The 26,905-nt window shown below is 47.6% G+C and overlaps 3 protein-coding genes across 4 annotated transcripts in view; 2 read left to right on the top strand and 1 right to left on the bottom strand.

The window, feature by feature from the left end:
- Nucleotides 1-10,427, top strand: part of TAOK1 (TAO kinase 1) — a 95,696-nt gene extending 85,269 nt beyond the window's left edge. For both annotated transcript variants that reach the window (XM_020911779.2, XM_020911778.2), the window contains one exon: nucleotides 1,078-10,427. In XM_020911779.2, coding sequence (XP_020767438.1) covers nucleotides 1,078-1,539 — 462 coding nt within the window. In that variant the 3' untranslated portion in view covers nucleotides 1,540-10,427. The remainder of the gene's footprint in view (nucleotides 1-1,077) is intronic.
- Nucleotides 10,428-12,950: 2,523 nt separating this feature from the next.
- On the bottom strand, nucleotides 12,951-20,406 carry ABHD15 (abhydrolase domain containing 15). Its single transcript, XM_020911780.2, has 2 exons — nucleotides 19,449-20,406; nucleotides 12,951-17,073 (listed from the first exon to the last, which is right to left on the bottom strand). The coding sequence occupies exons 1-2, from the start codon at nucleotides 20,315-20,317 to the stop codon at nucleotides 16,548-16,550; spliced, it is 1,395 nt and encodes a 464-aa protein (XP_020767439.1). The 5' UTR covers nucleotides 20,318-20,406; the 3' UTR covers nucleotides 12,951-16,547.
- A 1,865-nt stretch (nucleotides 20,407-22,271) lies between these two features.
- TP53I13 (tumor protein p53 inducible protein 13) lies at nucleotides 22,272-26,627 on the top strand. The gene is given in 8 exon segments (XM_020911784.2): nucleotides 22,272-22,494; nucleotides 22,674-22,745; nucleotides 22,972-23,013; nucleotides 25,050-25,178; nucleotides 25,317-25,400; nucleotides 25,402-25,521; nucleotides 25,632-26,187; nucleotides 26,267-26,627. Coding segments are annotated over 8 exon segments (1,188 nt in total). The 5' UTR covers nucleotides 22,272-22,422; the 3' UTR covers nucleotides 26,380-26,627.
- Nucleotides 26,628-26,905: the final 278 nt, after the last annotated feature.

Genomic DNA, 26,905 nt, shown 5'->3' on the forward strand with positions numbered 1-26,905 from the left:
TTTAAAAAATGTATGTACAGTCAACTACACTTATTTGTAATACCTTCCAGTTTTCCAGAACTGATTATGATGGCTACCCAACCACTTAATTTCTAGGTATATACAGTCTCGTAACTTTTTAACGAAAACTTTATGGTTTGTGTTTGTTTGCTTTTCACTTAAGGCTTTGGTGTATCTGGAATATGGTGTAAGATGGAGTTCCATTTTTATTTCCTTCCAGATAGTTGGCCATTGTGCCTGTGTTATTTGTTAAACATTCATCTTTTCCCCATTGAATTAATTAATGCTTTTGTCCTGCTTTAAAAGCCTACAAACTGAGATCTTCTATTTCACTAATAATTTGTCCCTACACCAATACCACATTTAATAGAGTGACATTTTGACGTGTCTGATAACGCAAATTTCCCTTCACCCATTTTCATTTTTTATTCAGTGTTTTAGGCTTTCCTGGTGACTCAGATGGCAAAGAATCTGCCTTCAGTGCAGGAGACGTATGTTTGATCCCTGGCTTGGGAAGATCCCCTGCAGAAGGAAATGGCAACCCACTCCAATATTTTTTTTTCCCCCCACTCCAGTATTCTTGCCTGGAGATTTCCATGGACAGAGGAGCTTGGCAGGCTCTATAGTCCATGGGGTCGCAAAGAGTTGGACACGACTGCGTGACTGTCACTCAGTCACTCAGAAGTCATCCAGTTGACAATCTCGAGACAGGGATGGCTAAGGTATTGTTATTTACAAGATTGGCCCAGGAGAGTCCCAGGTGTCTTCAGTGTTTTACCTAGTGGTTCAGTGTTTTATGTAATGATTTAGTAGCCATTGATGATGATTGCCTTGATTTATTATTTCAATAGAGGTTATTGCTTTTGCTTTTAAGAATTTGGTTTTACACATCTTAGAAATATAAATTGTGTATGATTTCTATAGTACATCTCTTTGATTTTTAAATATACATCCACAAAATAGCCAGTGTGAACTTTATGATTCACTTCAAAGCTGACTAATTATGACTTCCTTATTAGTTTATAGATTTTAAAAAATAAATCAGCTTTCTTTTTGCTTCCCTCCAACCCCCAACAGATTGAAGAAGAAATGTTGGCTTTGCAGAATGAACGCACGGAACGAATACGAAGCCTGCTGGAACGTCAAGCCAGAGAAATTGAAGCTTTTGACTCTGAAAGCATGAGACTAGGTTTTAGTAACATGGTCCTTTCTAATCTCTCCCCTGAGGCATTCAGCCACAGCTACCCGGGAGCTTCTGGTTGGTCTCACAATCCTACCGGGGGTCCAGGACCTCACTGGGGTCATCCCATGGGTGGCCCACCACAAGCTTGGGGCCATCCAATGCAAGGTGGACCCCAGCCGTGGGGTCACCCCTCGGGGCCAATGCAAGGGGTACCCCGAGGTAGCAGTATGGGAGTCCGCAATAGCCCTCAGGCTCTTAGGCGGACAGCTTCTGGGGGACGGACAGAGCAGGGCATGAGCAGAAGCACGAGTGTCACTTCTCAAATATCCAATGGGTCACATATGTCTTATACATAACTTAATAATTGAGAGTGGCGATTCCGCTGGAGCTGTCTGCCAAAAGAAACTGCCTACAGACGTCGTCACAGCAGCCTCCTCACTTGGGTACTACAGTGTGGAAGCTGAGTGCATATGGTATATCTTACTCATTTTTGTAAAGCGTTCTGTTTTGTGTTTACTAATTGGGATGTCATAGTATTTGGCTGCCAGGTTTTTTTTTTAACTTTTGAAGAAATTTTGAAAAGGGGAATTGTCATGTAGGTGTGTATACAAATACATACACACACATATATATGTATCAAGCCTGTGGTTATAAGAAATTGGGTAAATGGGTATTTTTGAATACTGCAAAAATAGAGTGCAGCAATGTATCTTGAGTCATCACTTTAGGGCAATGATATATCCTAAGAAGGGTGTGAAAAGATCTAAAACCTTTCTACATACCCCAGATTCTTATAAGCCACTCACAGCAGGCAGCATATGCTGAAACAAGGTCTTACTGAAACACATCTTTATCCCCTTACCAACGTATTTTCTTTATAAAATTGGTCTGACTTCTCAGCCTCATTTGGAGTGGAAAAGAACATGGAAATCCATGAACACTAAAGGGTTGCATTGACTTTTTCAGAGAGTAGGAAACAATTTAGTTCTTTTTCTGAATGCTGCATAGATTTGTCAGTGAATTTTTTTTTTTTTTTTTTTTTGGTGCATTCAATTGTGCCTTCTTTGTGGCATGGTGAGATGGAGATGCTTAAGGAGATCGCAATTGGTGTGGGAATTGTATCAACGAACCCGTGAGCCTTTAAAGGGGAAGACATGAAGGGTGAGAGAGGCCCCTGAAAGTTCATATGGTGGGTATGTTCAGCAGCAAGAGTGAGGAGATGAAGCCTCTGTATCCTGACGTTTCGTTGCTTATACTGTGATATCTTGTCCTAGCTAAGCTCTATAGCTTCCAAGACCCCAAACAGTACTTATACTTTGTACAAAAACAAAGATATATAGCCAATACAAATCAAATGCCAGAGGTATTTGAATGATGCCATATTTGCAAATTGCCATCTATTGGAATTTTCACTACACTACATAGACCTGATTTTATTACCCCCTTTTGGCTTATGGGATTTCCTGTTTACAAGTAGAATAGCCAATTATTTAAATGTTTAGTTGCCATAGTGAACCAGGAGTCACTGAGCCAATGACTTTACCAGCTGCTGACTAATCCTCATCACCACTGTAGATTTTGCTGCATGTGCAGATCCTCTTTTTTTTTTTTTTTTAATTGCTGTTTTTGTTGCTGCAATACTTTACAAACTTCTAGTTCCTTGAGACTTAGTGACCATTCAGCATCATGTTAACATCACACAAAAGGAAACACCACTTCCAGAAGTCTCTAGCCTCAGTGCTAAGGTACTACTGAAAAGGAACTAGCTAGTTTGGCAAATTAGAAAAAAAAAAAAAGTAAGGTAAGTTATAGTGGTCAGGGAATCTCTTGACAAACGCTAATTTTTTTATTTTTTCCCACAGAGGGGCATGTTTTGTTTTGTTTTATTTTGTTTTGCAATGAAGGATCAACCCAACGCTGAAAGTTAGATGTTCTTGGTATTCCACTGCTAGTGTGGAAATTGAGTTGAAGGTGGGTAGGAAGCTATGAGTATGACTTGAAGGAAAAAGAAACATTCTTTTCAGTGATAGATCAGAGTTTCTTACAAGTTATTGTTTTGCCCCCTCCCTTGTCTTGAAGAACCCTTGCTGCTAACTCTGGATCCTGCTTTTCATATAGTCAGAGGACTCACAGGTAGAATTTTCTAAGGCCCTCTCAATGATACTCTTCAACTAGATCCAGGCTAATGACCAACCAGTAATCTGTTTGTTGAAATCTTGGTTTTCTCAACCAAATTTAAGTCTTCCAAATTTCTCAACCAAAATTAAGTCTCAACCAAATGTCAGTCTTATCTCCATGAATCCTCCCCTTTAGGAATTTCTGGCATTCATTTAAAGGTAACTGGAAGAAAAATTAATGTAAATCTTTTAAAAACCAAGATCACAGTAGAACTCACACACAATTTTAGGCAGTTTCAGGTAGCACTCTGGTACATTGTCCTCTTGGCCAGGCTTGAAATCACCAGTTTTTAGGTGAACATGACATGTACTTACTTGTCTGTCTAATGAAAGGAGCTTTTAATTTTCTGTCTTTTTGCATTCATGTTGTATACAGTATTTCATGCAAACTGAGGTGTCTACCTATTTGGAGGAAAATGATAGGAGAGAGCTTTAGAATTAATAACGTATAAAAATACAATGAATTTGATACCTTTTATAAAAATTCTTACTAGATCTGGCCCCTCTGTACTACTGGAGGGGTGGAATAGAAGTGCAGATCAATTTTACATACAAAACTCTTTAAAAAATACTACCAATAATACATGTTAAAGTCCACTTGTGGACTTGAATTAGTCAAATTGAGTTATTGAATTCATGCAGACCGTATGTACTTGTAAAATTGTGATTGAATACTGACTCCAGATGTCTATCCAATAGGTCTTTGTATCTGATTTGTGTGGCAACCAGTTTTACATGTAGGTCATGACTATACCTGGATTATTCCATTAAGTTAATTTTAATTAAAGTATATATAGTTTGCAAAAATGGTTCAAATTAATTGATTTGTGTGTGTTTGTAAGATCTAACTTCTGAAGAATATCATACATAGTAGGAATCATCAGATTAAAGCTTGTAGCAAGAAAATTTAAAAGGTTTTGAGAGATCCTAAAGAAGGAAGCAGGCACTTTCTGAATCAGTGTACAGACGTCAACATTTGATCAAAGTACTACTACCTCCTCCCCAGTGTTGGTGTTCACTATATATAAATGTGTTTGAGAAAATAAAAAGTATGGGAAATTTGTCCACGCATATCAGAAAGTCATATATGCTATGTCTGGCATCCAGAGCTTGGCAGTATAAGTTTCTTAGGTTCACTCTCTCCCCCTTTTTTAAGTTAGCATTTGAAAAATGCAAAACCTCATACCTTGATACATTGTTCCTAATGGGGTTCCCTTCCTTTTGCATTTATTTTTCCCCTTATTAAAGTCAGCTCTAACCCCAAATTAAAGTATCTGGAAGCATTTTCATTATATAGATAACATTAGTTAGAAAATATGTTTATATTTTATTCAGAGCTGCCATTCTTTTCTAAGTCATTTCTGTGCCTAGAGATGAACAGTCCTGGAATTGAAGCCACACCCACGGATATGAGATACTTGGTACTCTAGGCCAAGGGTTTATTGGTAAATTGAACTTTTTAGCATAGTCATTATGATTTTCAGCTGCCTAGGCATCAAGTAAACACCGTTTAGTTCACTAAAGAAACTGTCCTTGACTTTCTCCCACTCCCACCTATTTTTCCTCTCCCCCTTTTCAAAAATCAAAAACTCTTTGAGTATCTTTTTCAAACCATAAGGCAGACTTTAGAAACTTTCTACTTTATGTCTGGCATTTTAAACTTTTATAGAATACATTGTGTTGGACACTGGAATAATACTGTTTATTTTCACCTGTGAAAAATGACTCTATTGTACTTGAAACACCTCCTTTGCATTTCTCCATTTGTGCCATCACTAGTGGAAATAAATTGTATTATACCATAATCTACTGGCTTTTAAAAACTGTGTTAAATATGCACATTTTTGGTATAGCTATTATCATTTGTATGTATATATTGTATATACATATGAGTGTCTATATGTGTGTATAGATAGATGGATATAACTCATACTGTACATTTCCATCAGGGCACTTAAGGTTCTGTTATTTTGTTTCGTTATTTCAGTCCTCAGTTAAGGCAAGAATGCATGTGTTTCTTAACAATTGAATACTCTGGGTTGATATTTATGAGAAGGTGGTCATTAGATGCAGTCTTTTCTTTTTTGATCCTTTCTTAGCACTTGAGTGGGTGGAAAGAAAGTTAAGTAAAACGTGGAACCATAAGTTCCAGTGCAGTAAAGTAATGCTGGGGAAGGAACCAGTTAGTGTTCCTGTGAGTCTGTGTTGCGATGCAGTGAAAGATAGTGACGCAGAGAGAAATGAGCCATGGAAACTAAAAAACACTGGTGGTGATTCCTCTGCAGAGATGAAGAGAACCAATAAGTCACATAATCTTCATGTGCACGCCATACATATTTCTTAGTATTGGTGCCATTGATCCTCTTACCCTTTGTGTTCCATTAATAATGATGATAACAATTATAAACTTTGCTAAGGACCAAAACATTCAAGAAAGGAATTACTGCTAAAGCATCTAAGGTTCTCTTTAATAAAATCAACAGGAAATGGCCACTGGGAGAGAAGGATTTGGTATTGGCAAGGGGCTTTCTCCTTTCAGCTGCCTCTTCTTGCTTGCTAATAGTGAGTTCTTCATGTACTGTCCACCCCTTCAGAGGCAAATCTTTTTAAGCACAGATTTGGCCCCACACTGCAACCCTTTCCTAGGAAGTTTCTATGGCCCTGCGTTTTGTTCCATGCTCACAATGTGAAGTGTCTAGTGTGTATTCAAGTCAGAAAATAATATATTTAAGGTGTTTAAGTGTGAATCTCCTATAATGGTGAAAGAGGAGGCTCTTAGGTCTTTAAAAAAAATTGTCTTCTCTAAGGAACAGATCTAAAACTTGGACTGTCATCTTGGAGTTGCTTACCAAAATACACATCATTATTGTTAAAGAGAAACTGATTCTCTGTTTTCCCTCATCTCTCATGATAGTGCCCCCAACCAGGTTGTAGCATTACCTTTGAAAAAGCCCTCACTTACTCTCAGTTGTTAAGAACTGGAAATTTTCCATCCTCAGATTCCTTAAAGGATGAAGAGTATGCTGTACACTTAGCAGACTTGCCTCTTGTATGCAAGGACTACTGATTGAAGTCTATTTTGCTGTGTGTCTGGTTATGTTGTCTGCACTTTTATTAAATCACTACAATGAGTCTACATTGGAAATGACTTAATTTGTAAAGAAGTTTTATTAAACACTGTCTAGAAAAAGAAAGTGAAGCTGAGAACTCTTCCTTTGTTGTGTGTTTATATTTTCTACTGAATTCTGGTAGCCCCTTTTAAAGTCACATTGACTAATTCTTCCCTCACTTATATTCAGATTTCCAAAATTTCATTCATGCAAGGGAAGAGAATCCATTTGGCCTAATAGTAGTCCTCAGATCATAAATACATAAATTAGTCTGCACCTTATCTGCCTGTTGTGGATTTCTTAAACTTGCACTTCCCTCTCACCCACCCCAAAATAGATATCCTTTAAAGAAAATAAAGGCAGAGAATAAAAACTGGGGAGCCATTTACTATGTCACCATCACTGTTAACTGTTAACCAACAATCAGAACTTTTTGAAGTTTGAGAGGATGTGCGTGTGTGTGTGTGTGTGTGTGTGTGTGTGTCCATTTGACTGTGTTGGGTTTGTTTTATTTTTAAATATACAAGAGATTCTTTTTTAAATAGAAAAAAAGGTTAATCCTCTCTGAAACAGGATGCCCATTGGATATGTTAATCTAGACATCTGTAGGTAGTTTGCCTTGAAAAAGTGGAGAGAAGATGAGACTTGTGAATGAATGAAAAGGGTATCTTGATACCCCAGAATTCCCCCCAAAGTACGGGTAATTCAACCTGCACAGTTTCCTTTTCACTCATAGTTTTTAGCAATTGTGAGTGGAGAAATCATGTAATTATCTGTAAATATGTAGCTAACAAATTGACCTAGTTTCTGTATTTTTTTTGTTTTTGTACTAAAGTTTATAAGTCTGTGCCAGCTAGAGAGGAGTTGCTGTCATTGCCAGTTGTGGTCCTAGCATCTAACCCTGAAACCATCCTAGGTGACATTTTTAGAATTAATGCTTCATTGTTGTTAAACAGGGGGAAGTTAAGTTTAATGATTGGTCAGGTTTAAAATGGTCTGAAGCAGAGTCATTTTATTTGATATAATGATTACATGTTCTCAATCATGAATGAGGTAGGGAGCCTCCCTCCCCCAGTGGCCATGTTTACAGAAGTGTGTTTTGTCTATAAAGTGCAAGAGTTTTAATGTTTGTGTAAATTAACGCAGGTGATAACATTATGGCTTGGAACTGTTTATTGGGCTCTCTTGCTGAATTTTCAAATGAACTATGCTTATTACTGGCACATGGATCCCATTTTTGGAGCATTTTTCCTATTTCCAGAACTACATATGCTCCTTTGTCATTATCCCTTAATATGCCTTGTAGCCTAAGGTATTAAAAGCTGGTAAACATAGATGAGGGAAATGCATTTTTTAAAATCCATGAACCTTCACTTGTATGCTTTCATTACTCATGTTTCTATGGCAACTCTGAGGTCAGTGGAGTTTAGAAATGAGATACCAATATTAATGAAAAGTGTGTACTCTGCTTTTGCATGGCTTGGCTTAGCATCAAAGGTATATTAGGGCCACTTGAAAGCATGAAGACCAGTTGTATGGGAACAGGTTTCTCTCAGTGGCACATTTTGCTTTTTCTGAGCCCTCAAATACATTGCCTCAGCATGAACATTATTGTTTCTATAATTACACATGGTCATGGAATGAATTATGTGACTTAAAAGGATGGAACTGCTTGATGTTTGCAGATTCTAGCCGGCCATGTGACTGTTTGGCACATATCAAACAAACCTGGGGGGAAATATTGGAAGCCTTCTAACCCCTGTTTAGTCATAGACAAGTATATTTAGCTTATCAAAATGTTGACTGCCCCTGGTGTGTTGCCAGAAAGCTCTTTTTTGGTGTCCATTCCAAATGTGCTTTCTTGCATTTCATAATATCAAAGAAACCACCACCTCTTCTCTCAAAAGCATTTTATATGTCATACCTTTTATTCTATATTAAATGGGAATTGTGCCTGTTTAGAGTGCCCCTCCAATTAATTACATACATGTGTCCAAAATAATCCAAGCCGGAGACACAGGTGAGAAAAACATTTTTTTTAAGTCCACTCGAGGCCAGTAATTTATCTGACAAGGTATTTTACCACATTATCTTGACATTTGATATATGAGCCTATTAGAAATTGCAGGTGGTTTCATAGGGCAAAATCCAAGTGGAGAGGGATATGTGGGGTTTCTATTAAGAGATACTTTTGTTACTGTTTTACCTCTCCTTTTATGATCCTCCCCTGCTAGGTTAGAATGGGTTAATTCTCCAAATTTGTTTTTTATCTTTTAGGGAAATTTTTACAAAAGCAATGGTCTGATGTAAATAACATTTTGAAGTATAGTGCACATAACTTCCCCAGACTATTCCAACCTGATAATTTGTAAATGCTTTAGAGTTTTTTAAATTAACATTTGTGTTGCTAAATCCTATTTATGTAAGTCTGCTAAAGATTTTAACCCATTTAAAACATAAACATTTAAATAATGGGTGGGTTGCTCTGAATAATTTAGCTTTCAGAAACCCCTTGTTTTAGTATATGAAAAGGATAGCCTAATGCGCATTAATGAGGTTGGAGAGACTATGAGAAATATGTATAGTGTATATTTTAAAACAGCTTTGCTTGTATTGTGAAGATTTAAAAACAAACTTGAGATTTTTAACGTAACTATTAACACAGTTTTAACATAAGTTATCCCACTGGGTTTAAGAGCATCTTGAATGTATAATCTTTTTTGTAACCCAGGTTGGTTTCTGCTTTTACCAGTCATCCAAACATATTATTTATGATTTTAGTTTTATATACTCATTTACTTTTGTTTTCCTCAACCAGCATGATTTTTTTGCACATGTATTGTAGAAATTTTTAAAAAGAAAAATCAATACATCATTTTCTCTGAATTTTCTTCACTTCTCTCTTCCTTTCTACTAACCCGTTACCTTAAAGGCCATATCGCTCCATTTGCATTATTTGTGCAAATGCCAGGGTTGGTTTTTATTTTTATTTTTGCTATTTACCGAAAAAAAAAAAAAAAAAAAAGCTTCAGTCAATTGCTTTTTTATTTAAAAAAAATTTTTTTTAAAAGAAAAAAAGCTGTAACCTTATCATTTCTGAGTAGACCATTGAAAGATGAATGCACACCTGTAATAGACCAGGACCAGCTTTGGTGGCTAAATGGAATATTTTAACTAAGCAAAAGGTTCTTTTCTAAAAATGGTGTATATAATCCACAGTCTCTTTCAGTTATTCCCACAAGCCAGGGGTCCAGATAAAATGAGGGTTATCAGCTAACTGATTTGTTACCATTGAGATTCATCAATGAATTTGTACTTTTCTAGTTCCCTTTGGTGAAGGGGAAAAAAAAGATTTTGCAAAACCTAGATTTTGGCTTGGTTTATTGCCTCCTTTTTTGGCAGCCTTCATCTTCTCATCTCCCAAAGCCCTTGAGCCTGTCGGGTTTTCATGGTGGACAAAGGACCGTGGTCTTTTAAAGCTGGGACGTGATTTTTTTTGGTGAGAGATTATCATGTTGAAAGTGATGTTCTGCCACTTTCCCGATGACTAATTTTAAATCTACGTAGTCCTCTTAATTTTTGGACCAAACAGACGCCCACAAGTGGAGGCTTCCCAAGGGTTCCAATGGAGAAGAAGCCTCTACCCCACTGTCAGCACCAGCTGGTAAAAGTGACTGTACAGATGTGCATTTTCCTTTTGGTAGAAATGGTTTGCAGCACTAACTGGTAAGGCTTATTGTACAGTATATTGTCAGTATTCTTCTGGTTCAACATACCTTATAGTTCATATATAACCTGTATTAATTGTATAGATTGTGCATTTAAAGCTGTTACCAAGTTGTCAGAACATAAGAGCGAAAACAAGGTCATATGTAATATTTTGTTTGTAAGTATCCTTTGTATCATAGCAAAGGAAATGTTTAAAAAAATCAACTGTAATAAAGTAATTTTAGTACATGGAGTGTCTGCTCAGTTTTTTTAAGTAATTGTACTTCCATTAAATATATTTCAGTTCAATGACTGTTATTGGATAATCACTGAATCTCAGACACTGTGCTGGATGAGTGAGATCAGCTAAGAATGAGCTCCCTGATGTCAGCTCTGGTCTAATTGCCTCAAATTCTGTGTGCCCAGGCAGTGAAGTAGCCTGTTGTGTTGTGGCTGTGAGATACGATTCTAGTTTAGGTTCTAACAGTATGATGCATGTTCTTAAGTTTTATACAAATGTATGTTGTGGCCTATATTAACTGTAGTTCCTCCCGTACACATGGATGCCCAGCTGTCTGCAGTTCTTGGACCTTGTGCAAAGAAAGCTTCTGAAGGTGGTTTCATCTGGGTTTATCTTCCCAGATTTTAAAATCACCACATTCTAGCCCTGAATGAGGTGTGTATCATCTAATCCAGTCCTGTTAAAATGGCTTTTTTTGTCAGAAGGCTTGATTTGGAGGGATGGAGTTTCATGGACTGGGGCTTCTATGTTTTTTTAATTAGAAAGTAGTCTTAAGTGTCATTTTAAAAAGCATTATTGAGATTACCTACTTTATTGAATAGAAGACTGTCAGAAAAGTGGCACTTTTCAACATAGATTTTAAACTCCTAGAATGTTGATACTGAGCTATTTTGAGATTAATTAGCATTTACATAGGGTTTAATTTGCCTGAGTCAAACAGCCAAGATTAGATTCCAGGTGTTCTATCTCTAGCATTTCCAGTATCCCACCTTGAATTTGGTTGAGCTATAGAAAGGGATTTACAAAACAAGATTTCTTTTTATATCCCCACAATTGAGTTGTTCAAACTGCAGTGAAAGGAGAGTATCGTAAAACATGTGCTTCTAACCATGTCAACAACTCAAAACACATGTTGTTATTGACCAAACGCATCAAAGATGCTCTGAGTTAATGCTTAGGGTTTAAAGCCTATCCTACCCGACTATAAAAGAAATTTGAAGAGAAATAAAAAATCAGCACAGTGGTCTAGCTGCACAGCCCCAGGGTTATAAGCTAGCACTGTCATCTACATCTGAGTGATGAAAAACTGCTAAACCAGGGTTTTCCTATATGTGTCCCAGGCACTTGGTGAGTATATTTTCAGATACTTGTTCTTATAGATAAGAGACAAGGCCGCGGCGGGCGGCGGGGCGGGGCGGGGCGGGGCGGGGCGGGGCGGGGGGGGGGGCGGGGGGGGGGGTGGAGCGGTGGTGCTAAGGCTATGCAAACTGCAACAAACAACTTCAGGGACACCATTTATAGATTCATGCTGACTCCGTCACAGAGTTGTGTAGCAGCTCTGAAAACATTCTCCTTTTGTTAACGCCCTTTACATTATGGAGTTTAAGATAAGCATTACTTATTGTCATATCAGCCAGTGATTGACTAGGAAAGGACATTATGGAGTTTAAGATAAGCATTACTTATTGTCATATCAGCCAGTGATTGACTAGGAAAGGACAAAGTGTGGCATGAATAGCAGTGGTTGGGGTTCTGGTCTTTAGCCCCATCACTACTAACTGAGATCTTGAAAAACATCCTTTCTGACCATCACTTATAAAAAGAAAGATGGTTTTTTGGCTGAACAAATGAACCAATGTATAACCTATTAGCCATAATATGGCTATCAGTGCGCACGCATGCGTGCATGCTTGGGAAGGGGGTAGGAAGAGTTTGCTTTTAACTGGGCAACCCAGCACCCAGTCTGTGAGCCTCAAAGGTGCTGCTCTTCTAGGTCCTTCCCTACTTTGCAATAGAATTAATAACTGGAACTTCTTGGCCTTAAAAGAATCGGAAAAAAGATTCTGATCTGAAAGATGTCATCTCATTACAGAGGTCTTTGAGCTCTGATTGCGGAATTAAATTGACTTGCAGAATAGGATTCATCTGCTTTTACTATTTCATTTTAGCCTAGCAGACCTAAATTAAGGCCTTTTCATTGTCACAGTGTTTTCATATGGAATAATTCATAACTTGCCCAAAAGTCCTGTGTGTCACTGATGAAGGAGAAACTGGAACCCACATCTCCACAAACTATCTCAGTGCTCTGTCCAACACACAAATTAGTAATTACCCCTGGAAAATATCTCTGTGTAGGTACGACTGATGATCAGGGAATTTTGAGCCTACTGGGAAATTATTAGCCCAGAGCAGGAGGACTGGTTATTGATTAAACAAAGCTGCCAGTGGTTAGTGTTAGGGGACACAAACCTAGAACTATAGAAGTGAAGCAACATCCAGTAAATAGTGTGCAGTGAGGCTCTGTTAACTCACAGGTAGGTAAGCGTGGCTCGGTACATAGAGGACTCGAGACAAACAGCATGTTTGTTTCTGGAGATTTAAAAATGACATTCCATTGTTGCAGGGAGACTGCAATTTATTATTCAGAGGCAAACAAGTTGGAGAGAATTTTTTGTTTAATCACACTAGTGATAGACACTAGAATAGGATATTATCTTCTTATATAGGAAGGCTGGAGGAGCTAGAGATACTTGTTTTTAAAATGTTAATATCTTTTATTGTTTGTTTTAATGAAATTCCACAATTCCTCAGCACAGGTCCCCTCCATGACATGTGCCAAGTGGCTGTCTAGGTTGCATAGTCTACCAGAGTTGTGGGACTTCCTGCTTCCTAAGGCATTCATTCCATCTCTGGGCACTCGGACACCCCCTGGATATAGCTTCTCAATCTTAACTTGGTAAAATGTGATACGTGGTGAAAACAGTTTCTGATGCCATCCTTTGTGGCTTGGCTGTAGAATCATTGGTATCACTGAATCACTGGTATCATTGGCAAGTTCTGCCAAAGTGGCCAAGTATATCTGTTTATTTAAGCATGGAGAAACTTTAAAGTTCATTTCTAAAGGAAGAAACCTTGGCATTACTAAGTGTGACTGACTGACAAAAGATCCTGTGGTCTGGGTGGAAGAGGCGTACAGAAGACTTTCCGATTCTGGTGTGGTTTTGAGGTTGTATATAAAGCTGAAATGACACTTCCTGTGTCAAGACTTCTTATAACAGCACTCAAGTCTTGGCAAGGATATCTTCACACAAAACAGAGACAATGTCTTCTCAAAATGAGAATCTGGTGCTATGGTTTTTTCATATTGTCATCTCTTGCCAAGCCACCTTGGAAACCATGTATAAATACATAAAATACTAAATCTTTAAGAGAATTAAGTTACAGCTTAACCACAGTCTTTGATATCAAAGGTCAGAACTTAGTAGAACTCAAAGAAACTTTGAGAAGCAGTTGTAGGCTTCCTACATTCTGATCCAGTGGATGGAGACACAACGCAGTTTCTACTTCAGAGATGACGTCTTCTTTATTGTCATTGGGTTGTTTTTACCCCCTTTACCATTTAAAGGTGTTTCTAAATAATGAAAAGACCAAAAGGGGAGGTGAGCAAGTGAATGAGACCTGAGTGGATTGCCAGACATGCTACTAGGAAAACTCCCAGCTCAATGGTACTTCTTTGGGTTTTGTTTGTTTCCTCGTTTTCTTGCTTCCCCCAGCTTGTAACTTGTCAGTTTGTTCAAGGGCCAGTGCGCTCTCTCAGAATGTGTGTCTGGGGTTCTTCCATCGGGTTTCATACAATTAGCTAACAACAAAAGTGGAGCCAGTTTGGGTGAGTCCTTTGTGATTAGATGAAGGGAAGGGTCACCCAAACCTGCTTGAACCGGAAGTACACTTTCTGGCAAAAATGGGCTGAAAAGCAGTGATGTCACCAAACAGTGACGAGAAGACAGGAGAGAAGTAGCTTCTTGAGAACGGCTCTGAGTACATCTGGCACAAGGGGCATGGAGGAGAACTGGGGTTTAGGTCTGTGGATCCAAGGCAATCAGTGGAGCTGGATTGGGCTGTTCTGAAAGCTTGGTGCTGGAGAGGGAAAGGCTAGTAGTAGTGTCAGAAAAGAGGGAACTAACCAAATAAACACCGCAGATGTGAGGTTCGTACTTTTATCACTTACAGGATATCTATATCTTCCTCTATCCCCACCCCACAAGCTTGCTTTCCTGTAAAAGATGAACCATGATTTCTCCAAAAGCTATTATCTCAAAGAACCAGAGTCCCAAGGTATCTGGCCTAGGGAAACAATCCAGATTTTAGCCCTTAGGGGCCATTTAATCCTGGGGGTGCAGGTGGGGGGGGGGTGTTTAAAAAACCACTGAAGTGTTCTTCGGTTTGCAGTGAGTTCTGAACTATCATAGGGTCCTGCATATGGGAGTGCAAGACCTAATAAACTGAAATCTCCACTGTACCAGATGCTGGGGGAGAGGGCTGGCCAGATGTCAGTAGTTCTTCACCAAGCCTTACACCAAGGCGGTTAGCCAGAAGTAGAATGGCTTCTTTGGGGTTCACTTCCTTATTACTTCTCCTGCTCAGAAACAGTGAGAGAATGTTAGCTGAGGAATGTGGAGGAAGAGGAACAAGTGGTGGGGAAGGAGGTAGGGAGTCTTTTCATGACAGGATAATGTGCCTTAGACAATTGAGGGTTGTCTGCCTTGTGGTTCAGATTCTTGGATTAGTTTATAGAGTTTCTTCTTATTTGATCTAGAAGAACAAGAATGGGGGGAGATTATCCAAACCTAAAAACATGGCCCCAGGAATTCCTCATACCAAGCCTTAGGACATGGTAAACATCTCTCCTCCTTAAAATTGCTCTGCTGTTTGTGAGGCCAGGATGGAGCCTCTTGTCAAAAGAGGTGCCTTCTTTTCTTGATGACCAATTAACACTTCTGGTTCTGGGGAAAGCTTTCTTTTTGGGGGGTGAGGGGACAGACTGGATGTCCTACTGTATTGCTTAATGGCCTAATCCAAACCAAGTTGTGTGGGTCAATCCATACAATGCCTTATTTTACTCTTATCTTCAGCATTAGTCCTCAAAACACCGAGGAGCCTATCAGTCAGTAAGTGGCCAGATCGTGGGGGAAGATTTTCCTGCATCTACATGGATGGATAGCCTTTTGAATAATTGAGCAGAAAAGGTGTGATAATGTGAAATATTCATAAATCACTGAGTCAGCTCCAGTTAATCTCTTGGAACTTCTGTTTTCTCTGGTACCAGATGTCTCTCTAGGCTCTGAAGAGGGAAAGGCTAGCAGCAGTGTCAGAAAAGAGGGCAACTAACCAAAAAAACCACCTAAGATACGAGGTTTATACTTTTACCATTTAGAGAAAGCTCACATCTCTAGAGAAAAACACCTCTCGCTAGAGCTCTCTGGAGTAATCCTCCAAAATGGTACTGGAAGGAGCACCTGGAATGTCTGAAAGCCTGGCTCCTTGAACCATGGTCAAGCACACCCTGAGAGGATTTCCTATTCTTAATCACCCCTGGAATCTCTTCAGTGAGTCTTCAGGTCCTAGGCTGAAGCCCCACATCAGCCCCCCCACTCCCAATCAAGACTTGCAGAACTCATCCAAACACTGGACCTTAGTGTTCCAGACGCAGGTGTTCGTTCACGTTCTCCGCCTCCTCACCCTCCCCAACCCAGTCTCCGCACAGCACTGCCTGCCTCCGGGTCTTTCTCACTGACGCAGCCACACGGCTGTGAGCCGCTTCCACAGCTGTCACCACGTGAAGTCAGCGGGGCGCCACAGCCGCAGGAAAAAAAAAACAACGAGGGAAGTGGGACCAAGACACAAACATCCTGTCTGTCCCCACTACCTCAAGTGGCTCCAGCTTGAGAACCTGGGTGGCACAGACCTACCCAATGGCTCACAAAAACTCATCTTCTCTGTGTCATTGCTAGTGAGCATTTTCTCTAAAGTCCAGGGACTTAAATGGTGCTATTCTTTGGCTTATGAAGTCAGTGACAGGGGATAGTGATGGGCAATGCCCCGCTGCTGAGCCGGGATGAGTTGGCATATAAAGAACAGGGTCGGGGCAGGAGTTCCACTCAGGGACCAGTGAACACCAGCTTCCAGGGGGTTCCATCTCTTTCCACAGACCAGTTTAAGAGAGGGGCTGGACCAGGTGCAAAGGGCTGCAGCTACCTGGGCGCATTCAGTCCTCATTGCCTGGTAAGGACTCAGCCATGTGCAGTTCTGTTCTTCCCTGCAGGGCTAGGGGCTTCTCGGGTCAGGCCTCACCGTGTATAGGATCTCTTCCAGCTAAAGATCTCCTCCAGACTGGAAGAGGGGGAGACCTCCCGCTTCGGCAGGGTTCCCCAGCGACGCCGGCCCGCCAGGAAGGAAGCTCGGCGCTTGCTCAGCCCTTTCATCCTCTCTTCCGTCCGGAAGAAGTCAGTCAAGGCCCGGAAGTACTCCAAGGTGACGTCATGGCTCCAGGCTGGCAAGGGCTCCTGGCGCAAGAAGCCACAGTGGCCCCCGTGGCGGCTGAGCAGAAGGAAGAAGTAGGGGTTGCTGTGAAAGAGTTCAGTAGGCAGAAAGTGGCTTGGGGGCCCGCACACGGGGTCGTCGGCACTGCAGATGCACAGCACAGGTACCGCTGCCTCATCCACATCCCGGAGGGGGTCGTTGTGGTCCCAGTAGGTGTCCCAGCTGATGGGGAAGCTCTTGGTGTGGCAGAAGAGGGTTTCCTCAAACTCCCGCAGGGAGCGGCTCCTGAACAGTTTGCCGGTATCCACAGTGTCCTCCAGGGCCGTGGCGTACCTGGCAGCAAGAAGTTGGAGGAGGAAGGAAGGAAAGAGAAAATAAATTGACACCACATGTTACATAATGGCCACCCACAGGCCAGTGTCTGACCATGGAGGCTTTCTTTGGTCATATAGTGTGCTTAAAAACTTCCACATCGTTGCCATCATTTAAAACCAGGAGATTTGGGAATTCCCTGGCAGTCCGGTGCTTAAAACTGCCGTGGGCCTGGTTTGATCCCTAGTCAGGGAACTAAGGTACATGGCGTGGCCAAAAATAATAAAATCAGGATAATTCACGTAAAATGCACCTTGCTGGCTTCTCAAAGGAAATGAGGAGATCTGATGACATGGGCTGGCATGGCAACAATCAGGGTATTTCTGCCCTCCTTCCTATATCAGTTTCTACCAGGATGGTCATTCGCCGCATTGCCTCCCCAGCCCTGGGGCAGCATTTGGCTTTACAGCCGTGACCACTGTCCTCCTGACCTCAACTTCTGACCCCTGTAGGGAGCTTGCTATAAACTGTCCCCTCCTGTACCCCTCTTAGAACCCACTGGCTCAGACTATCCAAAGCAGCAAGTGGTACCCCATCATTAACATTTTACTTTAAGTTGTATTAGTTTGCTTGCTTTTTAAAAAATATATCTATTTATTTATTTCTAGCTGTGCTGGGTCTTTGTTGCTGCACAGCCTTTTCTCTAGTTGTGGCGAGCCTAGTTGCAGTTGCATTGCGTGGCTTCTCTTGTTGTGGAGCGTGGGCTCTCACTCCATGGGATCAGCCGTTGCGACTCCCGGGCTCTTAAGCACAGGCTCAGTAGCTGTGGTGTAACGGGCTTAGCTGTTCCACCGCATGTGGGATCTTCCGGGACCAGAGATTGAATCCATGTCTCCTGCATTGGCAGGCGGATTCTTTACCACTGAGCCACCAGGGAAGCCCAGCTTGGTTGTTTTTTAAAAGATAATATGCTGTCCAGATGATGACAAATGAGTGTGGCCTTGATCAGTGGGGCAGGTACTTCTAGAGAGGGCTGAGTGGCGGAGGAAGTAACTGGGAGTGTAATAATTAATTTATGGGGTGAGTTCCCAAATGGGAGCCCGAGAGCAACTGCTCTGGGAAAGAGGGATATATTTGCTTTTTCCACCTCCCTGGGGAGAGCCTGGCACCCTGACTAGGAGGCCAGGATGGGCAGTTCAGTACTTAGTTTGGGTTAATTCAGCCTTAGCAAGCTGAATTTGGATAGGTGCCTCCTGCAAACATTCAAAGAGGCTTGCCCTAAGTGGGCAATCCCCAAATTCCATGGGCAGGGCAGTTCCTAAAGGCCCAGTTTTTCCCTTCACTTCCCTCACCGTATCCTCCAGCTGGTACCTGGGGTCAGCAGCACTGATGGTGGTCATTTGCAGAAGGAAACTGACAATTAGGCCATGTGAGAGCACCTTGCCCCTGGACTGTTCCAGTGGCTCTGGGTTGCCATGGTAGCACGTGGGCTGTTGTTGAGCTCAGGGAGGCAAAATGCAGCAAGGAAAGAAAGAGAAATCACAGTTGCCACCGGGTATTGGTGCCAGGCCCCGTCCTTTGGTTATCTTATTTCACGCCACCTTGTGAGGTGGTTATTATTAACTCCCTTTCACTGAAGAGGAAAGTGAGGCTCATAGGGATTAGCTAGACATGATGGCCACACAATGGTGGGGCAGAAAGACCTGGCATGTGGGGTCAGACCCATTTGGGTTCAAATCCTGAATTCCCAGCAACTTAGCTAACCCCTTCATCTCCTAGGAAAGCAACAGTGTAAGCCGAGGCCTGGTTATTTGCTGTGGGACTGTCCCCCAGGCCTTTTCAGTGGAAGAGTCTCCCTATTACCCTGGTGGTAGATTCTTTTCTTTTTGGATACTTAAAGAAATATGTTTAAACATTCTTAAAATTTTTGCAATAAATATTGAGTACTAGGAATATGCAAAACACTTGTCGGGTCTAAGGAATTTCAATAAATCAAATAACCACCAAATTTCTGATTCCTGTCACCTTCAGGCTCAGAGGCTATAAGGAAACATTCTGGACAATCAGTCACAATTGCTTCCAGAGCCCTCTTTGCTGATTTGATTAGGCGATGTGCAGCATCAGGTGCTCAGGTTGCTAGCGGTGCAGCTGAGGTGAGGCCAGGGGGTCCCCTGGGCTGGAGTCCCTGCTCCAGCTAATGATGCTGACTCAGGCGGTCCGTGGCTTTTAAATTTGCTTCTCTGATTCTGTCCAGACTAGAGGGTTTGGACGCTTCAGAAACTGTGTGTGGAGAACTCTGCCCAAATTGCTCTACACATGTTTGATTCATTACCAGGCAGAGCTGTTTCCCAGCCCCAAACCCCTACCCACCGGGTCTGCGGGCCCCCATTACCCACCTGCTGAGGGCGATCTTCTGGTGAAGCAGAAAGCCCCGCTCGTAGGGCCAGGGCAGGCCGGCCTCAAACCACTCGCGGCAGCGTAGCACGGGCGAGATGCAGGCAGCTCCGGTCACGTAGCTGGAGGAGCCACACTCGCCCAGGTAGGACAGCAGCAGCGCCGAGCCCGAGCCCTCGCTCACCGCGAACAGCGGGGCGGCGGGGTGTCGGAAGCGGATGTAAGTGATGGCCTCTTTGAGGTCGGACGGGTCCCCAAAGGGCTGCAGCCGGGGGCTGACCAGTGGGCAGCCGTGGTGGCCGCGCCGGTGGAAGATCACCGGGTAGTAGCCCCGCTCCAGGGCCAGCAGGCAGAGGCCGAGCACGTTGCGGGTGAGGCGCCCCCAGGCATTGGGGATCACCAGCAGTACCGCCGGGAGGCCCCCGGCATTGGTGGCCCGGCGGCCCCGGGCGCCAGGTCCCACTACCCAGTCCAAGGCCACCAGCCCGTCGTCTGCCAACTGCAGGTACTCCCGGGCCAGCTCTGACCCCGGCCCCACCGGCAGCACGAAGTGGCAGAGGGTCTGCAGGTGGGGCCCGGAGAGCCAGGGGAGCGGCCCCGGCTCTAGCGCGGCTGAGCGTCGCAGAGCGCGCAGCAGGCACTGGGCCAGCGCCGACGGCTTACAGATGAGCCTGCAGCCGCCGGGTAGAGGCTCCCGCCCGTCGCTTAACTGACCCGCGGGGCCTCCGCCGTCCATCTCCCCGTGATCTTCGCTCCTCGCCCCCGGCAGGGTCCTCGCTCCGACGGCGCGCCTGCTGGGGCGCCGCAGCCGCAGGGCGAGCAGGGCGAGCGCGGCCAGAAGCAGGGCGAGGGCGGCGCCCCACGGTGGCATGGCGAGGCTGGAGAGCCCCCGGCGGGCGGCCGCGGCGGGGACGCCCCTCGGCTTGCTCCCCGCTCTGCTCGCGGCTCCGCCCGGCCGCGGCGGCCGCCCAGGGCCCTCCCGCGGGGCAGGGAGAGGGTGCGCTCCGGATTGGCCGGGGCCCCGCAGAGGCAGCCAGTTCGCGCCCGGCTCCCCTCACCCGCCCCCCGACTCCCGCCCCCCGGCCCTTTGTACAGCGATTGCGACAGGAGCAGAGGGTGAGAGCAGCGGAGGCCACGGAGAGGCAGCGAGGACGCGCCGGCGAGGCGGAAGGGAGTGGGGAAGGCGAGCCGAGGAACGGAGTGTGGGCGGCGGCGGAGTGTGGGGAGACTCGGAGGCCGAGGCCGGGGAGACGGGGGTGAGCCTCAGAATCCTCTGCCCCCACCCCTCCGCCCCGCTTGGTGTGTGGGGTATGTGGCTCCTGGGGAGCCCCTGGTCACTGCGCCCTCAGGGGCCGCTGCCGAGAAGCAGCAAAAGGGAGAAGCTAATGAACTGCAGCTCCCGGCGCGGACCCCGGGCTCCCGCGGGGCGGCGCGGCGCGGCGCGGCTGCAGCGGGAACCATCACCCGCACCTCGGTCGCCCGGACCCGCGGTCCTCTCAGATCTCGGTGTCCGTCTCCGCCCCGCCGGCACCCGCAACTGCGCAATAACTCCTGCCGGGAGGGGGTCCGGCTCTGGGCCAGCGAGGGCCAGGGCAGGCGTCGCGCCCCGACCGCGGGCTTGCAGCTGGAGCCCAGAGGGCCAGGGACTGCGCGTTTCCCTTGCCTGCATTAGAACGCCCTGCCGACGCCCCCGCGAGCATGGGGCTGCCCTGGATCCTGGCTGCAGGGAGAGGGAACCCTCAACACCGCTCCCCAGGAAGGACTTCCCCAAAAGAAACAAACCCTGAGCCGGAGGGAAAGATGCATTCGGGTGCCCTTGGAGGAGGTGCCTGTCACCCCGCCAGCGGGTCGTGGCGGGGTATGGATTGAGTCCCTTCATCAGCTCAATCTCTGGGGCTCGGGTAAGAAATACCCCTTGCAAGTCACGGGGGGTGGGGGCGGTGGATGTGGGAGACTCTTGCTCGATTTCAAAGTTTTAGGCTGGACATTACAGCTCTCACCCTCCACCCACTTTCCCGTTTTCCCTCAAAATCCCAAGCTGGGCCAAGGAGATGGGCGCCCGGGATAAGGCGGCACAGCGGGCGCCCTGCTGCGGGGAATGTCTGGCCCGAGCACCCTGATGGGGGCGAGGCCTGTGACTCCACCTCACGAGGTGGCCAAAGTCTCCTCGGGCACCGGCGGGCCGCCGCTGGGCTTATCACGAAAGCGGAGGCGGACGTGGACAACAAAGCAGCCCCCAGCCTGTCTGCAGCTTCCCGGGACTTCCGGGCCTGGGGAGCGTGGAGGCCCGAGACCCTCTCAGACCCTCTCAGAGACTCCTCCGGATTCGGGAGCTATTTGCGAAGGAAGCAGTGGGGACCCTCTCCTTTCCGCAGTTTGTATTTCAAGATTCTGCCTCTCTTCCAGTGATGAGTCTGAAGCGGGTTTACCAAAGGAGTGGACGCGTCTCCTCTCCTGGGCCACCTAGTTCACAGGAGTTCCATTTTCCGCCCTCCTTCCCGCTCCACGATCCCACCCAGGAGCTGCAGCTGCGCCCTGCAGGCCGCGGAGACCCAATGGGACCAGTGCCGGGGGAGGGAGGTGGTCCCGCCAGTCTCGCTGCGCTGTGCTCTGAGGACCCGCTTCCAGATGACTTTTCCGGCTGGGGCTGGCAGACTCGTGCGCACGCGGCCGGGGCTGTGGGCGGGCCCAGGGGCGGGGCGGGGCGGGGACCGGGCAAGAGCCGCCCGCCCGGAGCCCCGGGGGCGGGGCGAGGCCGGGGCGGGGTGGGGCGGGGCGAGGCCGGGGCGGGGCGGGGCGAGGCCGGGGGCGCGCGAGCCCGGGAGTCAAGGCGCGCGGTCTGGGGTCGGGCCGGACCGGCGGGCGCGAGCCCGGGGTCTACGTGGGCACGCGGGCGGCGTGGGTGCGCGGGGGCAGGCCCTGGCGGCGAGCGTTCCCTTGTTGGCTGGGCGGCCGGCTGGCCTGGGGCGGGCCGGGATGGCGCCTCCTCCTCCGCCGCCCCAGCTGTTGCTCCTGGCCGCCCTGGCGGGGCTCCTGGGTCCCCGTGAGGTAAGGCGACCGGCTGCCGAGAAGCCTTCGGCCCGGGGTCTCCAAGTGCTTTGCCAGAAGGAAGGGCGTGCCGAGAGGGGCACTCGGGATTCTCCCCTGGAGTGCTGGGCCTGGGAGGGAGAGGGCAGAGCCCTCTCCGAGGCCAGACGATCCAGCTCTTCTGCGCCTTGAACCCACAGGTGGTGGCTGAACCGGCGGCGGAGGAGGCGGGAGCCCGTTGTCCCGAGGGCCTGTGGCCTCTGCCTCCACAGGTGGGAGCCTGGAGGGCGGTGGGAGAGAGAAACGTGAAGGGGTAGCGCAGTCCCGCCCTGGCCTCGCGGTGCCCTCCACAGCCATCCTCTGGGCACCTTGTTCCTCCGGCCCTCGTCACCAGCGTCACCACCCAACGTGACAGCACGGCCTGCTGTCCTGTCCCACCCCTATCCCCCCCAGCGGAGTCTCCCGGGGCCTCTCAGTTCTCTTGTCTCCCTGGTACAGGTGTCACCAAGAGTGACCTACACACGGATGCGGCCACGGCAGGTGAGTACAATCAGGAGGCATCCTCGGGGTCTGTGCTGGAAACAGCCAACTCCTTGCAGGCTTCCTCCACCTCTTCTGCTCACTGGCTCCATTCTTTACCGCTCCCCACTCCAGGAGGAGACAATGCTCTTAGTCCCAGGACTGTGAGCTTAGGCCTCTGTCTTCTGCAGCGAGGTGTCAGGAATGCTATTGAGTAGCTAACTGTGGGCAGGAGGCTGCAAGGGGGTTGAGAGTCCTAGGAGAAAACAGCCAATGCTCTAGCCCTGCTGTGTGACTTGGGAAGTCTGCTGACTTCTCTGGGCCCCACTTTTCTGTGAGAGAGGTTCTTAGTGGTTATTATGGCCTTCCCAGGTGGGACTGGTGGTAAAGAATCCACCTGTCAATGCAGGATACGCAAGAGATGTGGGTTCAATCCCTGAGTCAGGAAGATCCCCTGGAGTAGGAAATGGTAACCCTCTCCATTATTCTTCCCTGGAAAATTCCATGGACAGAGGAGCCTGGCATGGTACAGCCCAGGGGGTCACAACTGAGCACACACGCTCCCCATAAGGCGTAAACAAATTGTGTGGGATAGCACTTAGGAAAATAGGAAGCGTAAAGAGTGTGTGTGTGTGTAATGGGCTTCCCAGGTGACTCAGTGGTAAAAAATCCGCCTGCAATGCAGGAGACGTGGGTTTGATCCCTGGGCTGGGAAGATCCCCTGGAGAAGGAAATGGCAACCCACTCCAGTATCCTTGCGTGGGAAATCCCATGGACAGAGGAGCCTGGTGGGCTATCGTCCACGGGGTCAAAAAGAGTCAGACACGACTTAGCAACTAACCAACAGCACGGAGTGTGTGTACCTCAGGTTACCGACCAAACCTTGGGCTCACCTTGTGTGGCTGCATGCTTCACTGCCAGTGGTTGGATAGCTTCTCTGTCCTTTTGGTTTTCCTTTTGAAATACCTATTTTTGATCCTTGTAATATCTCCAAGCCAGAAGAGCTCATGCCACCTATCTATTTCCTTTCCCCAAACAGCCCTTTTCATTGCAAACTGTTCAGAAACCAGTGGCTCCTCATTTCCCACCTTATCGTGGCCCCACCCCCCCTGTCTGGTTTTTCTGGCTCTACCTGGTTCAGTAAGCCTCGGCTAACCTCTCCACAGCTTTGGTTCCCCTTCAGTCGTGTTGGTCTGCTCACCACCCGTGAGTGTGAGGCTCCTTCCCCTCTATACCTGGCCTGACCTGACTTGAAGTGGGGCAGCTCCCTGCACTCCTGCCGTCCATCCCCACCCTTCTTCAAGGCCCAGGGCAGGAGTCAGCTCTCCCTTGAGACCTTGCCTGAGCACATTAGCCCTTATTTATTCATCACCTTCTCCAAATTTGTGTAATGCTTGTAATTGTCTCCTAAAATTTAACTGCTAATCACTTTGAGCTTTATTAGTTTGCTCGTTTATTTGCATTAGTCCTGTTTCCCTGAGTTTTCCTTTGTATTCCCTGCAAGCGGAGCCCAGGAGTTCTCTTTTGGCATCTCCTACAGCCTTCGGCACAAATGCCGAGCATCAGGTCAGCTCAATCAAAGAATGATTAATAATTGAAGTGTTTCCATCCTGAGGTTGTGCACCTGCTGCCTGTGTGCCCTGTATTCGGATGCTTTGGGGAGACTGAATATATATAGATGGGTCAATACGTGGAAGACTCGGTCTCTCTTTGCGGGGGTGGTTACAGCCTAGATGGGGGACCTGTAGAGCCAGGTGCAGAGGAACATAGCTGAAGAGGGTGGTCTGAGCCTGGCAGGGTTAACCACGCATGTTGTCGTGGAAGCTATGACGTCTGGGGGGTGGCACTACTCAGAGAGGAGGGATGAAGGAATGCCCAGAGGCAAGAGGGCATGCACGCCAGTATCCAGGGCTCTTTATCCTTTCCTGAGCCCAGAAGGAGGGAGGATCATCTGGTCATCCTGGGAGTCCCTTGAAGTTGGCTCCCCAGGATGGGAGAACTTGGGACTCTCAGGAGGGACCTGGGCCTGGCTTGACATCTCCATGCCTTTCCTGCAGGCTGAGGATGTCAGCTTCCTTTACCACCCCTGTGCCCACCCCTGGCTGAAGCTCCAGCTTGCCCTCCTCGCCCACACTTGTGTGGCCCAGCCCTCACTGGCCCCTGACTCCAGCCTCACCCAGGATCGGGTAAGTGCTTGCTGAAAGGTGGTTGTCTGGTACCAGCGGAGGCTGCAGCGCCATGGGCAGGGCAAGGTGAATTCAGGGCCTCCGCTTGCTTGCTGCCCAGCTTTGACTTAACTGTAACAGTTCCTCCTCCTTTCGTAGCCCCTTGTACTGGCAGCATGGGGGTTAGCGCTGGAGATGGCGTGGGTGGAGCCGGCCCGGGCTGCCCACTGGCTGAAGAGGAGAGCAGCGGCGGAAGCAGAGGAGAGAGAAAGCTGGGTTCCATTTTGACGCTGTTCCTGGGCCCCCTTCCTTGGTGCCCACGCTGGGCAGAGGGAAGCTGTGCCATCGGCGAGGGTGTGTGCAGGTGAGGGGTGCTGGCTAGGTGTGGCGGTCATGGGGTTGCTGGCTCAGGGTGGTGGTGTCATTGGGTTATCTGGGCAGGGAGGAGGTGACCGCTATCTCTTCTGCTCTTAGGCCCCGGCTTTGGCCTTTACTCTGAGGAGCTGGCGGCCCCCCGGCATGGAGGTGGAATCTAGCAGACCTGGGCAGCTCTTTGCTAGTGGTGCCAGGAGACGTGGGCTGCGGGCCGCCTTTGGTCTCCAGCCCACCCCCTCAGCCCCGAGGTTCCCCTCTGTTTCCCCAGGGAGCTTGGAGGCCAAGCAGCCCATGTTGGGACCTCAGGGTGAAGGTGATAATGCCCTGTCTGTGCCCACTAGCCCACTGCTGCCTGGGGGACCAGGAAGCAATGTCAGCTCCAGGCTGGAGGCTCAGCCGCCCAAAGGGCAGAACAGCCCTGGGGGCTGTGCCTGTCCGGGTCAGGCTTCCCCGGCCCCTCGGGCAGCAGCGCCACCAAGGGCTGCCCGCGGCCCCACCCCTCGCACGGAGGAGGCCGCCTGGGCGGCCATGGCCCTGACTTTCCTGTTGGTGCTTCTCACACTGGCCACGCTCTGCACTCGGCTGCACCGAAACTTCAGACGCGGGGAGAGCATCTACTGGGAGCCCACGGTGGACAGCCGGGACACCGTGGCTGGTGAGACGCGGCCCTCCTCACCCACAGCCCCGCCCCCGGGGGCTTCCTGGCCCTTGACCGCTCCCCCTTCTGCCCATAGCTGTGCTGAAGCGGAGGCTGCTGATGCCCCCTCGCCGGGTCAAGCGCTCCCGCCGGAGACCCCTCCTCCCGCCCACGCCGGACAGCGGCCCGGACGGGGACAGCTCCGAGTGACCTGCACCGGCCCTGCCGCTGTGGCAGGTCCGGCTCCTCCCCGCGCCGGAGGCCGCGACCTCCGCCACGTGGCCCGCGCGCGGGGCCGCCCCCTGGCGGCCGGAGGGAGCAGTCACGCCCGAGCGCGGCTGATGGGCTGGTCCTGCGTGTGGCTTGCTGGGAGGAACGGGGTGGGGGAGGAGGAGGAGAAAGGAGCAGTTTCAGCCTCCGTTGCAAAAACTCTGTTTTTATTAAATTATTTTAGTAGAGGCTGGAGTTGAGCTTGTGTATCTGCCACACAGACAGACTCACTCCCACCGGGGACACTGGCCTAGGTCACGTAGGTCGTGTTTGAGGTAGAGAGGAGGTTATAGGATCAAGTCAGGCACCCTCTTGCTTGCCGCCTCTTGCTAACCTGGCCTCAGATCCTGGGTTTTAGTAACGTGGTAGACCCTTCCCACCACCATGGGCGAGCGGCTGGCAGAACGCTGGTGGTAGTTACTGAAACGTTGTTGTTTGCAGGACCCCGCTAACAGAAGACGGGGGG

Source organism: Odocoileus virginianus, chromosome 17 (assembly GCF_023699985.2).
Source record: "Odocoileus virginianus isolate 20LAN1187 ecotype Illinois chromosome 17, Ovbor_1.2, whole genome shotgun sequence".
NCBI classification, from domain to species: domain Eukaryota; kingdom Metazoa; phylum Chordata; class Mammalia; order Artiodactyla; family Cervidae; genus Odocoileus; species Odocoileus virginianus.

Excerpts from the sequence above, each read along its gene's own strand:
- ABHD15 (XM_020911780.2), bottom strand. The coding sequence starts at position 20,317 with ATGCCACCGTGGGGCGCCGCCCTCGCCCTGCTTCTGGCCGCGCTCGCC. Across the intron at positions 17,074-19,448 it reads CAGAAGATCGCCCTCAGCAG|GTACGCCACGGCCCTGGAGG; the intron begins GTGGGTAATGGG and ends TCTTGCTGCCAG.